This window comes from Phyllopteryx taeniolatus, chromosome 3 (genome assembly GCF_024500385.1).
Source record: "Phyllopteryx taeniolatus isolate TA_2022b chromosome 3, UOR_Ptae_1.2, whole genome shotgun sequence".
Classification (NCBI taxonomy): domain Eukaryota; kingdom Metazoa; phylum Chordata; class Actinopteri; order Syngnathiformes; family Syngnathidae; genus Phyllopteryx; species Phyllopteryx taeniolatus.
Genome location: NC_084504.1, coordinates 23,747,009 through 23,763,599, shown reverse-complemented (window position 1 = coordinate 23,763,599; position 16,591 = coordinate 23,747,009). Strand labels below are relative to the sequence as shown.

The 16,591-nt window shown below is 40.1% G+C and overlaps 1 protein-coding gene across 3 annotated transcripts in view; it reads right to left on the bottom strand.

The window, feature by feature from the left end:
- Window positions 1–10,005: 10,005 nt before the first annotated feature.
- Window positions 10,006–16,591, bottom strand: part of efna5b (ephrin-A5b) — a 102,745-nt gene continuing 96,159 nt past the window's right edge. For 2 of the 3 annotated variants that reach the window (XM_061767766.1, XM_061767767.1), the window contains one exon: window positions 10,006–14,314. In XM_061767766.1, the coding sequence (XP_061623750.1) occupies window positions 14,187–14,314 (128 nt within the window). In that variant the 3' untranslated portion in view covers window positions 10,006–14,186. The remainder of the gene's footprint in view (window positions 14,315–16,591) is intronic. The other variant, XR_009787751.1, reaches the window with a different exon arrangement.

Genomic DNA, 16,591 nt, shown 5'->3' with positions numbered 1-16,591 from the left:
CGTGCATTCAACATTTGTCAGGAAAACAATCTATCCTGATCGCTCCATCCTTGTCACTCTCTCGTAATAAGGCAGAAGAATGGATTTTTGCATGTTTGCTCGGTGTGGCCTGCGCATTGTCATCTGTAACATCCACCCATCCATTTTCTGAGCCGGTTCTCCTCACAAGGGTCGCGGGCGTGCTGGAGCCTATCCCAGCTGTCATCGGGCAGGAGGCGGGGTACACCCTGAACTGGTTGCCAGCCAATCGCAGGGCACAGACAAACAAGCAACCATTCGCACTCACATTTACAACTACGGGCAATTTTAAGAGTCTTCAATCAACCTATCATGCATGTTTTTGGGGATGTGGGAGGAAACCAGAGTGCCCGGAGAAAACCCACGCAGGCACGGGGAGAACATGCAAACGCCACACAGGCGGGGCCGGGATTTGAAACCCGGTCCTCAGAACTGTGAGGCAAATTTGCAATACACATCACCGTCGCTGCCCTTGAAGGGCTCAAAGACTATATATTCCTGATTGAATTACAGCTCACAGAAGGTTGCTTTGTTTCGATTGTGTTTCTTTTCCCCTTTGACGTTGTATTATAATGTCGTTTGTGAAGCACTTTGAATTGCTTGCCGCTACGATGTGCTGTACAAACAAACTTGCCTTGTCTTGGCAAAACAATGAACTCTGTTAGTTCTCGAGCAGTGACTCCCAACCACTGTCCCGCAGAGAGATCGTCATTAGGTGTGTTGCAGGAAATTATCCGATTTCACTGAATAGGTCAAATAATTATTTATTGATTACAAATATTGTAATCCATTAATTAATCCGTTCCTAAAACCGAATGGTCTGAAAACTGAAGCTGAAGTTTTCTGTCGGAAATAAACAAGATACAGAAACCCAAAATTGTTAACAAAAATGTAATTTTGTAGAGAGATAACTATATTATAGTTTAACATACAGTAAACAATGTCCAATAAATAGAAATGGCTCCAATAAACATCACTTTAACCTTTACAGAAGACACTTGATGGTGTACGAAAGATGTCGAGGAGAAGCAATGGAGGAGAGGTTACTCTTTGGAATGGTAATCTGCCCTTTATGTGCTTTGCTTCCTTCTTTCTTTGAATTTTAGTGTTCTTTATCTAACCAGTTCGCGAGTCATTGGACCGCTGTCGCTCAATCAAATCAAAGTTGCGAAACACTTGTCCGAGAGGACAAAGCCTTGGTCTTCTCCACATGTGTTCTTCCCTTCAGAGTCACTGTGGCTTAATTCAAATTAAAGCAATTGCCATCAAATAAATGAGGTAAAAAAAAAAAAAAAATTTAAAAAAGCAATAAGAGGGTTATTACAACAACATAGCAGCACTAGATCAATGTGAAGTCTTTGCCCTGGAGGTTATCAACTACATTCTAATGGTTTTATCATCCTGTTACGACAACAACTTTCTCTTTTTTTTTTTTTTTCCTTCGCATGCTTTGATTTATGCTTTTAATATTTTTGACGGCAAAATAGAGATGGAGACCCGTGTCATTATTATAGTGATGGAAAGAAATATGGTTGCGATTAATTTTCCTTTTCAGTTTTAATTAGTTTACTTTTCAGTGCCATCCATCATTAGCGCTGGAAATGAAATGTAGAGTTGACTGGGAGAGAGAGAGAGAGAGAGAGAGAGAGAGAGAGAGAGCTCTGTGTTTTACACTGCACTTCCAGGAGAAATAAATGTTGGCTACATTATTCATGAAGTTTGCCATAACTTTAATCCGATTTCCCGCATTAAGGCTCCCGTTCGCTGACAATATCTCACTTCACGAAGCCTCGCCATTTCTTTCATTTCTGCAAATGTGCGGCTGCATTAACAGAGTTGCCGATGATAGCGTCATATTTCATTGTGTTTTGCATTGCGTTGAAGTCAAGGATGCAGAATATATCTTGGCGTGCTTTTTAGTAGTTGGTAGTTGTATCTCTTCTTTCCAATCCATGCCGAGAGTGACACTAAACTATGAAATAAGATCGAGACCAAAAAATGGACTCTGGCGTTCATCCAAAAATCAGAATAGGACAACTTCCAAAGTGATTTTTTTTTTTTGCGAGTATTTGATAGAGTTAGGCTCCCGAATGTTTCTCAAGTATCGGAAATGCGCTCCAATTTCGGCAAATAAGCAAATGAAAACGCGAGCCTTCGACCGCAGTGACCTGATGAGCAAATGACGAGCCCTCGGTGTCTCTTGATGAAAAATGAGCTGTAAGTTTCGCAATTAAAATTCATGGCCGACTCAGCTGACACCGAGAGGATATTTTCATCGGGGCTGTTAAGTCTTGTCAAAATTTCGAACAAATTAACTCAGACATCATTTATAACGCACGGCAATTACGATTAGCTTACGATCCAAACCTTAAAATGATACCTTTCAATTAATCGTCTCTTATAATAATACTGGGATGTTTAAATTAATGGATCTGGGAAGAAGCAATTGTACTCTAGATCTATTATAGGAATGCCCAAATTAAGTCACAAAGATTATAATTAAGCAAGTGGTTATTATTTCTTCCCATTACTCTGAAGTGCTAGCGAAAGGAAAGCCAAGCTTACTCGCCTTATACTGCATGATTACGCATTTATTTTGATTCTACTCCTCATCTCATCATTATGGGCTTTGAATAATACTTGTTTTGTTTTATTCTCTATTGCATTTTTTAAAACATATAGTAGTATCTTATCACAGTAATAGAGCTATAAAATGATATGGTGGTTAGCAGGTCTGGTTCACAGGTTTGAGGTTCTGCGTTCGAGTCTTGGCTCCTGGCCTTCCTGTTTGTATTGTTAGTGGGACCAGAAATACCCCCTGGAGTCATTTTGCTTCATTAAGACAACAAATTAAATATGTTTCTTCGGTATATTAATTAAAGGTTTGTGTGTGGGTGTGTGTTTTTTTTTTTCCACCTGTTTTTTGGCTGTTGATTTGACAATGTCCTCTTTGTTTTTGGCTCAGTTTCTGGAGTGCAAATTAGCTGTCTGTTCAGACTATTAAACCCTCATTTGCGGTTGTGTTGAATATTTAGCGCAACACGTCCACCCGTGTGTGAATAAATGTGTGAAAACATGCCGAGCGAAAACCAGCGTAGCCTCTTATCATCTTTAGCACATATGCCACAGCGAAACTGTGACTTTTCTTCTTGTTTTAAACAACATTAGAGGGATAAAGCGACGGTGATCCTCAGTCGCCAGCAGCGTTCTTCCAATGGCCGCGTGCACGTTGTGCCTTGAAGCTGATATTTGTAGTAGCGTCACATTCTCTGGTAATCCTCCTCTGGATTGGCTGCAGCTCGTCATCGCTCAGCCCTGAAGGTCACTGTGTGAGAAGCATCAGTAAAATGCGGTGACCTGCAGCAAAAACCGAGGACGTCTCGGTCCGTCTTTGCATAGTGATTAAAACCGAATCAACAACGCACCTAATTAAGAGAACACGTTCATATTGCCTAGTGCAGTGATGTCAAAGTGTGAGTATGCGGGCTCCCTCTAGTGGTACATGAAATAATCACTGCCTACAGTAAGTACAGTTCAGTTGTATTTAACTTTTAAGAACAGTAGCTATGCGATACTTTTTAAGAATTTTTTATTTTAAACTTCTACTTAGGTACATTTTTTTCTTGAACTTTCATGTGCAATACATTTTAATTGAATCAATATTTATGTACATTTGTGTTAATTTTCCCATATTGAAGCGCGGTGTTCATGTTCAAACTGACCTACTTTATTCTTTTTCCATTATTAGGCATCAGATATTTAAGATTTTCATAGCCATACAGTATTTGAATATACAGTCATGGAAAAAAAATATGAAACCACCCCTGTTTCTTCAATTTCGTGTTCATTTTAATGCCTGGTACCACTAAAGGTATGTTACCTGACGAATACAAAGAACACAACCAAAATGCAGCTGACGCTGTAATACTTTGTCCTATTTGACAAGAGTAAGCTTAATTGTATTCCGAGTGATTTTGGTCACTGTCAACCATGGAAAATGGCGAGATATTAGCTCATAAATGAATCTCTTGTGAGCTTTTTTGTTGTTGTCATCATATTTTCCCAACTTTTTTTTTTTTTTTTCGCAAATTCCGAATAATTCTCATTAATATTCAATTTACAAATTGTCCAACTTTGAGTCATTCCAAAATTTCACAACTCAACTTGATGGAACCTTCTGCCTCTCTGCAACAGATGTATTTCTGCGAGTGTTTGTGTGCGCACACACACAGACGACATGTTGCGAACATAATCTAAAGCTTCCATTTTGGTCCTGCCAAATTCTCGTCTGTTTTCTTCCTTCCCCTGACGTCCCCTCACTTCCTCCCGCCATCAGGATGTGTCGTGTGCTGACATGCGACATGCCAAATAAATCATACATTCTGACCTTGAATCCCATCCTGACAAGTGTGAGCGAGCCTGTAAAATATCTTCTGCTTATCGCTTATTTCTGGCCCACCACCTCGCAATAAATACAAGGTTGACAAAGTTGATATGGCCCCGAGCCCCCCCCCAGCATCCCGCCCATCCAGACGCAAATATCTATTCATAAAGAGAGGCGGCATAATTGTGTGATTTATGACCTTTTCACACCACTGGAGCGATTAAGTGAAGACGTCATTCAGAGCTGTCAATCACAGCGCTTGGAAACAAAACAGCACGCGGCTTTAAAAAGACTTGAGAACGACGCCTTCAAAGAAAAACCTTGACGTGTCCTTTTGGGACTGGCGTCGGGTGTAACGATGCACCTGACAGAAAGGCCACCGCTAGCGTTGATGTGCTCCTTCGTTACGATCGTAACTTAAGACAGTGAAACCCCGTTTATCGCGAAGGATACTTTCCGGACCAACCTGCATTACTGAAAAGCCTGAATATAGAGACCGTTTAAAACAAACAAACAAAAACTTTTTTTTTTATTTTTTTATTTGTTTTACCTCTTCCACACAATCTGAAAACAGTTATACTTCTTAAACACATTTTAAACACATCGTCAACTAACCAATTAACCAGGTAAAACCCATTGAGATTAGTGAGGAGTCACTAAACAGAACACTAACCTAATTTAACGTACAACAATATTATGCGGAAATGTTTGGGGTTACACCACCAGATATTCTCCAAAATGTTTAGTTGTTTTTTTCCCCCTATTTCCTTAAAAACAACAACAAATTACTCCATTATAACCTGTGGGCGAGGAGGATAAATCGAGTGAATAGTTGCAGAGAGAAGATCACAAGAGTGCCGAATGATCAAGTAGCCACTTTAAAAGGGAAAGCCTGGGACCCAAACCGCCATCACTGAGTTTGTGGAAGGCATTTTCTCACAAGTACTGTATGTATAAAATGTTTGCTTGGGTTGTCATTGCGTAATTTCGCAAAACATAATGGCTAGCCTGCTGGCTAATGCCAGCGAGCACACATTGCATTTCACAAAAGGGCACACCTAAAAAGTCACTTAATTAGCCAGCCCCTGAAGGATCGTGTTAACTAAGTCTGTATTTCCACCATTTTTTTTTTTTTTAAATCATCTGACCTGTTGAAATGAAAATCATGGCCGACATTCTATCGTCCTTGGAAGCACCGGAGCATCTTCTTTTCAACTGACACTTCACACATTTAAGCCCAGAGAACCCAAGAACCCTTTTGTTCTTTGGAAAATTATGAACTATACAATAAATGACTGCTATAAATTCACTGAACACCAAAATATCCACTTTTTCAATAACAACACTTTATTCCCTAATTTAGGATTCGGGCCAAATTTGACCCATTGGGCTTTAGGCATATCATTTCAAAGAATCACAATAACAAACACTGACAATGCAAACTATTTCAAATTTAGGAAAATAATCAGTCAACCACACAGTTACATTTAACAATGTGGGTTTTTTTATGCTTTATTTGTTGTATGTTAGAACTGTACAAACACACGTTGGCCAATGGAAACAAGTACACAAGGCCAAAATCATGACTGAATAAAAACTAACACCATGGGTCTTTGCTTATCCAAAAATCTGTTCTGCTAGAGCGAGGAACTCACACTAGACATTGTGGTAGTCTTTGAAAGAATTTTGTTTTTGATGCATTTTTCACAGTGCATTTCAGTTTTGAGGTCCTTGCACACAGCACATCGACGGCCATTTTCCTCCTTGACAGGCCAATGGGCGATTTGCTCTCTACGACCGAGAAAACTTAGTCAAATATATTATACAAATGAATTTATTTCAAGGCTTTAGCCAAATACAGAACGGTCACACCTCTCCATCTGCAAAGTCACTCAAAGAACCAAAGGTTCATTTTTGACCCGACATTTTTTAACCCAGACACGCAGAGGGTCATTTTTGGCACATCGTTTTTTTTTTAACTAGTTCAGAGTCGCTAATTTATCCAAAAAGAATATAAAACTAGGCATTCCGCAAGCTAATACTAAATAGATGATCAAAAAATACACAATTTTACCAACCGCTGGTTTGCTGAGAAGATGATTTTGTTTGGGTAGGTTTCCAGCTCAACATGACAGCATGTGGTCAGCCATCTTGTCACAACTACTCTGGCTCATGTCAGTTCAATATTCATCCACTAGGTGTCTCTATGTAGGGGCCAGAAGTGGCACTCTGGGCTTTTGAAGGTAAATTTCATAATTAAAAAACAAAAAAGTTTGTTCATTTTGGGTAGCAGCAATTAACAGCAAATTTACATAATTTCTGTATTGCAATTTGCGTGTCAATGTGTTTTATTTTGAAAATTGACCAGATCAGTTGTGTGTACCAATTGACACGTCAAGACTGCACAGAACGCTTCCGTATCTGGTCCAAGCCGGCTCGAACGCTTCTGTTTCCGGTCCGAACGGGCTGACTCACGGCGGCAGAGCTCAAAGAACAAAATCATTTCATAAACTAATTCAGTTCATTACGTTAACTGAAAAGATTTGTTCTTTTGAACGAAATGTTCGTGAAGGAAACAATCAGGAGTCCTACTTAAAATACGGGTTTATCGCAACAGTTAACTCTCACGCACTAAGTCCGCTCTGATACAGATACAGCCGTAGGTTGCTGCTCGACACAGGCGGAACTACTTTTACGGAGTTCAAAGTCTACTCTCATTGAGGAGCTACGGAACTGCAGTTTGGTCTGGCCGCCTACAATAACGCCGACCCCCGACGACTGCATCGCGCCCACAGTGGACGCGCCACGAACGGCGAAGGAGGAAGCAGAAGAGAGGCAAGCGCGTGCGTATATGTGTGTGATATATATATATATATATATATATACACACACACACACACATACACACACACACATATTTACATATACACGCCACCACAGCCGGTCCATGAGAAAAATGCCGACTCCTAATGCCGGTGCAAAGAAGGTTGGGGATCACTGGACTATAGAAAATGCTATAGCATAAAAGTAAAAAAATAAAAATGCGTCTGTGCCTTATGGGGCCTGGTGGTATCGTGCGTGACGTAGGGAACGAGTCGTGGCGTGACTGTGGCTCTCCTTTCCCACATACAAGGGCATTACAATAATTATACTGTACAAATCCCATAAAAAAGCAAGGGCTTAAAAAATCTGCGAATGATGAACTGTGATTGCGGGAGCCATCTTGACATCAAACTATCATTTGTCTTTATTGGGATCTCTTGAGAGACACACCTGCATCTCCACAGCTCCCAGCAGGAAGAACAACTTGACGATAATTGGTTCATCATGTCGAGTGTCTCCGTGCATAAAGCGTCGCTTCGGAGGCTCCGAAAGGGCGTCACATTTTAGGAAAGAGACTGGAGAGGCTGGCTTCCTGTGTCATTTGGGGGATGGAAAAAAGAAAGTGTTAGCATGTTCCAATCCTGCCTGGGAGAAGAAGCACTTGTACCCTCTTCTTATTTTAATCATCCCTTCCCTCACCTCCCCAAAAGAAGATTAGCATGAAGTCAAATTGCATGAAATCATCAAGACAAGGCTGGGGTCCAACTGCTTTATGAAGGGGTCTTCTTACCCCCCTACACACACACACACTCTTCCCTCATTTTGGTCCTGTGGGCTCGCTGGCTTTCAGTCTAATTAGCAGAGATAATGGAGGGTGACGCTAAATGGCGCTGATGGGGACCAGCACAAGGTTATTAGGTGTCCTCATTAGTGGCCAAGCAAAGTGAAAGGAGCTTTAAAGTCTTATTCTGATCCTGATGGACAGATGGTGGTCCTCTTAAGTCTGTCTTAGGAGACCTGCCAGTTTGCACTGTGGACACAATGTGTGTGTGTTTGTGTGTATGTGTGTGTGTGTGTGGCACATGCAAGGATGTAATTATGATGGAGTGTCACAGCAGATTTTTTTTTTCATTCTATTAGTTGGAATCTTCCCCGTTGAGCATTTTGATTTAATGGGGTAACGAACGCCAGCACATCCTCCCAATCAACAATATATGACGTTTTTATATGCTAAATTATTAGTAGGGCGTCAGCCACTGATATACCACTGGCAATATACCAGGAAGTGTGTGGTTACACTTGTCTTTCCTACTGTCAGCTATCATTCATTCAATAATAAGTATCTAACAGGCGCAGGAACGTACATCATCACAATTGTTCTTTTTTTTTTTTTTTTTTTTGGAGGAGTGTCTATTTCTTGTTGTGAAGCAGAATCTGTGGCACACAATCATAACAAACAAAATGGCGTAATTAGTCTATGCCAGGCACACCTGCTTTGAATGACACAGTAGGGCTTGAAAAGGAATCACTGCTCTGTAATATAAAATACATTTTAAGAAAAGAAAAACATCACAAACTGACGGCTCTCTGGCCAAATTTCCCGCTCCATATTTTATTTATTTTTTTTAACTCTCATTGCTTTCATATAGTTAGGAGCCGTTTGAATTATTTTATCAATGTAAACCTTTTTTGTTTTGCATCTCAACACAACAGTCTCAAACAATTTCATACATTTTAAATGAACAAACTTAACAATTGAACAGTTTTAGAGATTGTGTTTGTTCAAAACCTTTATGTTTTGTCTCATAATGGTGTTTCACATATATGCACTTTTAATTAATGCGCTCAACAAAAATGGGTGACCGTTCCATTCTATTGTATTTATTTATTGCGGGGGAGCCTCATTTGATCCTAATATTGTCTTCCATTTAATCATTTTCTGAACTTTCTGTTTTTAGCCTGCATGCAGTCATTGATTACCACCTGAAATGCAGACTTGATCTTTTTCTTTCTCTTTTTTAAATCGCGTTAAAGCACATTGAGTTACCATCCATCCATCCATTTTCTGAGCCGCTTCTCCTCACTATGGTCGCGGGCGTGCTGGAGCCTATCCCAGCTGTCATCGGGCAGGAGGCGGGGTACACCCCGAACTGGTTGCCAGCCAATCACAGGGCACATAAAAACAAACAACCATTCGCACTCACATTCACACCTACGGGCAATTTAGAGTCTCCAATTAATGCATGTTTTTGGGATGTGGGAGGAAACCGGAGTGCCCGGAGAAAACCCACGCAGGCACGGGGAGAACATGCAAACTCCGCACAGGCGGGGCCGGGGATTGAACCCGGGTCCTCAGAACTGTGAGGCTGACGCTCTAACCAGTCGTGCCGCCCATTGAGTTACCTTGTGATGGAAATGCGCTATATAAATACATTTGCTTTGGCTACATGTGCCGGCTTAACTAGCGTGTAAAGTGGTAGCGTAAAGCCTGTAATGCTGCGATGCTTAAGAGTCTAAGGAAAATTAGAACTCGATTAAATATAAATGAACTGCCGTGCAAAAAAGGTTAGTCGCCCGAATGAGCGCATTTTCAAAAATGCCCCAAATTTTCAAGTTCTTGTACTTTGGTTTATTGAGCTTGCTCAGGTATGACTGGTTAGCTTAATCCTGAAACAGATTAATGCATTATTTCCCATGTGAAATACTGTAATTGATTCCCAGTTTGAACAAGATCAGAGGTTGATAAGCAATCCCAGAATGAAGTGAATCACACAGCAGGCTTGTGATGTTTTTCTGTTTTATTGTATTACTCATAGATGCTCAGACACGTGTATATACAAATACAGATAATTTTTTGTTGGCTTTTTTTCATAGTTTATATACTGTAAAAGAGCAGGTTTGGAAATCTTGCTCCACTGATGACAACGTGAGCGCAGGGTACAAAGATGAAGGACAGCGTGTGATGCGGCGGACGCGACACAATCACAAGACAAACATGAACGAGGGCCACAGAACCTGCATCTATGATATGCCTTGACCCCCGTTGTTTGGAGGTGGGGCGGGGCTATTGGGGGGGGGGGGGGCAGCGTTGTTAAAAATGTGGAGAGGAGAAGTGAAAGGCCCTGTTTTGTTGACATGTCAAAGCACAATGGTGGAGAGCGTCTAAGGCATGGGAAACACTCTCGGCTGCCAAAAAAGAGGGTCGTCGCTTCCCATTCACGGCGGCAGCACCACATGAGAAACACACCAAATTCATAGGGCTCGTAACATATTTTTGTCCAACAGAGAAACCTTCACACATATACACTCCCAATGTATGCGTTCCTCCATGGAGACGGGCAGCAAGTACACGGGATTAAGTCATCAGAAAGAGTCTTTCTCAAGCGAGAGAGAGAGAGAGAAAAAAAAAAAAAAAAAAAAAAAAAGGAAGGCCATCCACATGGCCGAGCCCTACTGCAACTACACGACAATGTTTGGTGTTTTGTACAGCACTTTTGTTATCTTGTCACTACAAGGCTCCATGACATCACTCGGATAGGAGATGCAAAGTAAAATGCACGACGTGAACATGAGCTGAAAATCTAACACACCGTAAAGAAAACAAGCAAAAAACAAAAACAAAACAAAAAAACTTTAAAAAACTTTTTTTTTTTCTTCTTACGTCATTAAGTTCATGCGCATGCCACATCATGAAATCGGCAAGTTCCTTCCAGATTCCGGCCAGTTCTTTCTTTCTTTCTCATGCTTTCCCACACTGAAGGCAAAAAAAAAAGAAAGAAAAAAGCATCCAAGGAAGTCAAGTACCACAGATCTTCGCGTGAAGAGCTGGCGAAAGTTGCTGTCTGTCCACCGGCGTGTGCATACAGCTCCGACTTTCAACGCATTAGCACATAGCTTCGTTCGCCATTGAGGATCGCGGCACACAATACGTTGTTTGAAAGCACTCAGCAAAACCAGATTCTTTTTTTGTTCTGTTTTTTAGAAAAGACATAAGAACCAAATTAATACTTTAATATCAAACACTATTTACAAACAAGGAGTCTTCCCTAATAATAATAATAGTTTTAATCATCATCATCATCATAGCAGTAATAATTATACAGTTTTAACAATGACCTTATTTTTTTTTTTTTTTTAAATTTTTTTTAACTTTTGTCCTCAAGAAGGTACAAAACAGATGCTATTACCTACCACTACATGTTTGATGGTTGACTACCTCAGGATACACAGTATCCAGTTTTTAAGTTGATCCTCATTTCCCAGGTTAGGCTGTGGTATTCGATAAAATAGGATTGTAGCAAACTTAAAAAAAAAAAAAAAAAAGAAAATTACAGGCAGTAATTTTGGTAACCATAAAAGAGGGTCAACTTGAAGCTGGTTTTCTTATAAAAAGGACCATGTCCTATTGTGACATTAGTACCTCAATTCAATGGCCTGAAGTCCTCGAAAAGCGGAGTTGCTAGTCCACATTGTTAGCATAGCAAATAAAAATGTCATCTTCAATGGAGCACAAAGGTAGACACACATACAGTATGGAAATAGTAAAAAAAAAAAAAAAAAAAAAAAAAAGGAGAAACACGAAACAGTGCATGCCTTTTGTTTGAAGGCGTTTAAGGGCCACAGTGAAAAGAAAACAAAAACAAAAGTCTGTGGAAAAGTTTGTAAAATGAGAATAAAGTCATAACATTAGGAAAAGAAAAAGTCGTTACGAGAATTAAGCCCTAATGTTAAGTGTAAAAAGTATTTCTCCGCCTAGAAAATAAACTTGTAATATTAAAAAAAAAAAAAGATATTTGGGGAAAAATTCTCATCATATGCAAATTCAGTCTAACTTTTTATCAGGCCAATCCCAACAACTGTGGGACCAGTGGTCATTTTTTAATAAAATCACCATTTTTTTAATGTTTCTGATTTTCTTTCGAAATTATGACTTGATTCTCATAGTATATATATTTTTTGTTTTCAGTGTGGCCTTAACACATATTCCTACTTTCCTACTTGGAAGAATGAATGGTTCTAAACTGAATTTACAGTGTTTAATGGATTTGTATTATTTTATTTTTTTTTTTTTTTTTTTTCCAGGCCGGGCACTCTACCTTCAGCTACTTCATGTCTCTGAACCCCTCCCTCGGAATTCCATTTCCGTCACTCACCACTTCCCTCAAACAGCAAGGTCACTGGTGCCTTAAACCCCCCCACAGATGAAATCCACACCCCTCCTCCTGAGACCCCCCACCCCTTCCTTCAAGCCTTCCACTGTCTATTTTTAATACAAGATATAACTCCCATTTGCCACAACATGGGGTCTGCATGCCTGTCATTTTGAACCTCATTAAAGAGTCACTTAAAACAGGAACACTAGGAACAGAGGGCGGACGTGTATTTTGTTGTTGTTGTTTTTTTTTTTTGGGGGGGGGGGGGGGCTATTTGGCACATGACAGAAATTCATTTTTGGGAGATTTCGCAATTTTTCAGAGAAATACGGCCCAATCAGTTGAGTCTGAATGAAGTTGAATGTCATTAAACACACAGTGACTGTATCGTTGATTGTAAGTGCTATATAAAGCCAAAATGACAGAAATGCTGTGCACTGCTTTGTATGAAGCACAGCAATGCATCAGTGCTGTAACTGCTGCTAGTCTCTTTTAGAACACGCTGACTAATATTTGACCCATTACCAATGGCGAGGTTAAAGGGTACTTTAAGCTTCCAACAATTTCAGTCTTTGGATTTGGATTATGGATGCGAGCATATCGCGTAAAGTGGATGCAGCAAGGAGAACAGTTCTTTGTCCAGCTCAGTAAACACAAAATGAGTGTGACTGTTGCCGTGAAATTGCGACTCCTAAAAGACATCGATCCTCCATCTCGTTGCGGCCTGCAAAGTGCCTGCTGGGAGTCTAAATTTCTCTGTTTTCTTATCCACAGTAAACCAAAAACTTTCGGCTTTTCACGAAGGATGGGCATGATAATTGATTAGTCGATTAATTGATAGCTAAGAATTCTGTTCAATGAGTGAAACAGATTGTTGATTAATCGTGTCCTGACAGAATTGAGGTGGTATTGAGGGTAATATTCTTCTACTCAATACAACACTGGCGTAGAAACAGAAGTTCAGAACATGTTGAAAGTAAACAGTTTCTTTTTAAATCAATTACAATTAATTAATCAATTACAATTAATTGATTGTTGATTTCAATCATGGAAATTTAGTCAAATACCCATCCCTGGTCCTGTACTGTATATACAGTAGCTGATCCTCCTATGACACATTTGCGTGTTACTATGAAATTACGAAACAACTGGTCATCAGTAGGTTAAGGTGCAGTCTGTGTAAATTTTTTCCAGTGCTGTGGCTCCCAAACTAACAGTTCTTTTCCTTTAACGTCATCGTTTTGACCTACCGGGTCAAACATCAGACTTTACGCACCACCAACACAACTGAGGGATACCTACACGTTCACGTACAGTCGTTCCTAAGAGTTTACAGTCTTCACTTTCCTACTCTGTTGTAAACGCTGCTACGAAACACAATATGGTAATTGGAACAAAACACTATAGATTTGTTGAGCATGCGTCCGTGTCCGTGTGTGTGTGTGTGTGTGTGTGCGTGTGTGCACTGCATTTGTGTGTGCTGCAATGGTTAAAAATGATGTAAAGCGCTGTCACAGGAAAGTAAGAATCACTAAGTGTCAGAACAAAAAAACAGATTTGGCATCTTAGGCTTGCGAGGGGGGGGGGGGGGGGGCGGGGAGTCTCTCCCATTTTTTTCCCCCCGCTCACAAACGGTGAGACACTTCAAACTTTGTCTGGGGGAAAAACAAAAATCGAGGGATTCCTTGGGCAGCCTGCCAATCAAGCAAAACAAGCTCCGCCCTCAAATCCGGCCCCTTTCCCCTGCAACCTCGGGCAGATTCAGGCCACGCTGGGTGTAAATTGCCCCTCCGAGACAGGCGGGGGCGCTATAAGGTGAAGAGTGCTGCCAGGCAGAGCAGCAGTGAAGCCAGAAGTGGAGTAGACGGGGGCAGGTGCGGCGCAGCGTTTGTCTCCTCGCTTCGGGACGGCTCGGCTGGTTCATGGCTCGTGTCGTCTACAGGATAGGGGGGAAAACAATTATGCAATTTGACATTCAAATATCGACAATATCACATTATTAAACATTAAAGCCTTGGGTTTTGTGCTATTTGAAATAACAGTCTAATAATAATCAAGCCACATAAGGATATCTGGCTCATGTTAACAACTTTTTTAGACACTATGGATTAGTGGATTCTGAGTTGCCATAAGAACTTGGGTTGCTATGTCATACTAATACAGGGGTACCTTGACTTATGAGTTTAATTCTTTCTGTGACCAAGCTCGTAACTCAGTTTACTAGTATATCAAATAATTTTTTTTGTTCCCCCATTGAAATGAATTTAAATTAATCTGCCCCTCTAAAACTGCAATTTGTTTGTTACTTGTTTTTAATAAAGAATAAAAAGGAGAATGTAAAAAGATGAACTGGTTTTTAAAGCTTAAGTACACATACTTAATGTACTGTACTGTTTGTGTGTTGGAAGTGTAGCTTTATAGGGCAAGGTCAAGTGAGTGATGACAGGAACTGGAGTAGGAAAATCTATGTGTGAGTGCCTGGGCGTGAGTGGTGACTGACAGCAGCTCCTTGTGAATGTTCTTGTTTTCTATTTGTGTGTTTGACTGTTTGTCCCCTTCAATAAATGGCCTTAAGCGCATTAGCGACTGTGGGTCTCCTTGTCAACAAAGTGAGGGCGTAAAAAACCCGCTGTAAAATCATGACAGAAAAAAAAATGAGAAAACACTGAAACAGTAAGTAATATTTTATAAATTACAAATTGCTAATTATACATGTCAAATATGTTAGAAGAATCACATTTCCATGTAGAATGTGCAGGTAACTTAATAAAACACAAATATCCAGTTGCCATTAAAAAAAATCATGTGAAGCCACACAGTTCCCAGAATGCATTGCGCCATGCAATGTTGAATTATTGCAGTTATAAGGATGTTAATTCTTGTCATTCATGTGTGTTCATATAGCCAATAGTTCGTTGAATGTGTGCCTTATTGAAGGGTCACATTTATGGTTGATTTATGTTGCACTGTTTTTTTATTAAAACTGTGACATCCCGAACAATTCCACTGTACAATTTGTGAAACTCAACGAGGCAATCAAGACTCCGGAATATCTTTGCACAATTATAGCTAACTGTTACTCATGAGTCACATTGATACTATTTTTGTTTTGCTGATAATTTCCTCTATTGTACTTCATTAGAATGGCATTATCTTTGGATAATGTTGTAATGGATTAGTGTAATTAAAGAAAACAATTCTGCCAAAGAAAAATATTATTGCCCATTTGAGATAGTACAATTAGCAGTATGTTCATGTTATTTCAGCAGAAATGGGGTGTTTAAACTTACCACTTAAAACTGTATTTTTTCGGTAAACCTAACATTTTTATACGATAAAATATACAAGCTGTTTTGTAAAGATATTTACATTTTTATTGTATTTTGTACGGACAATTCTGGCAAACCAACTGCCAGATTTTTTCCCTGTAAGAACTGCAGATTTCAAATGTATTATTATTATTATTTGTTTACATTGTACCTTAATTGCTTTGGTTTTTTTTCCTCTTCACTTGAGTGTATCAGAAGTTTGCTCGAAACAAAAATTTCCACGTGTCAGCTCGTAACCTCAAAAAAGTTGCGGCACTCGTAAGTCAAGGTTCCTCTGTACTGTGTTATTCTCCGAGGTGGGCACCTTTTAGAAGCTGGGAAAGGAGCTGGGCCATGCAGAGGGCGCAGGCAAGGGTGATCAGGCACTGTCAAGCTAATGTTTTAAAGCAAGCATATCAGAGGCATGCAGAGTGTAGACAGCAGAAGCAGGCACGATAGCGTGGTGGGAAAGGGGCCAGGCGCAAAGAGAGGAAAGTAGGGCATCAATAATGTCAAAGGCCTTTACACGTCTGCACGTTGTCTTCACATGTCAATATGCAATGAAATTATAAACCAAAGTCGGAATATCCTGTCGTGACGACTGCAGCATGTGTGTCCCGACATAAGAATGCAGGATCATGAGTCCAGAAATGGAATCCATCGTGTTAATTGAATGAGTGGATATTTGGCGTTTCCAGATGAAGATACAGCAAGACCATAAAATGTGATCATGATGGACATGCAGTTGAGGGGAGACAAGTCTATTGGTGATATATATTAGGGGTGTAAATGCGTGCGGCAAAAATGTGTTCTCATAGTGGTACATAAGTGTAACAGGTGGTCAAATGTGACACATAAGCTGGTTCAACCGAGCAGAATAGTTTAGTTCATCTCCCCGCGGTAGA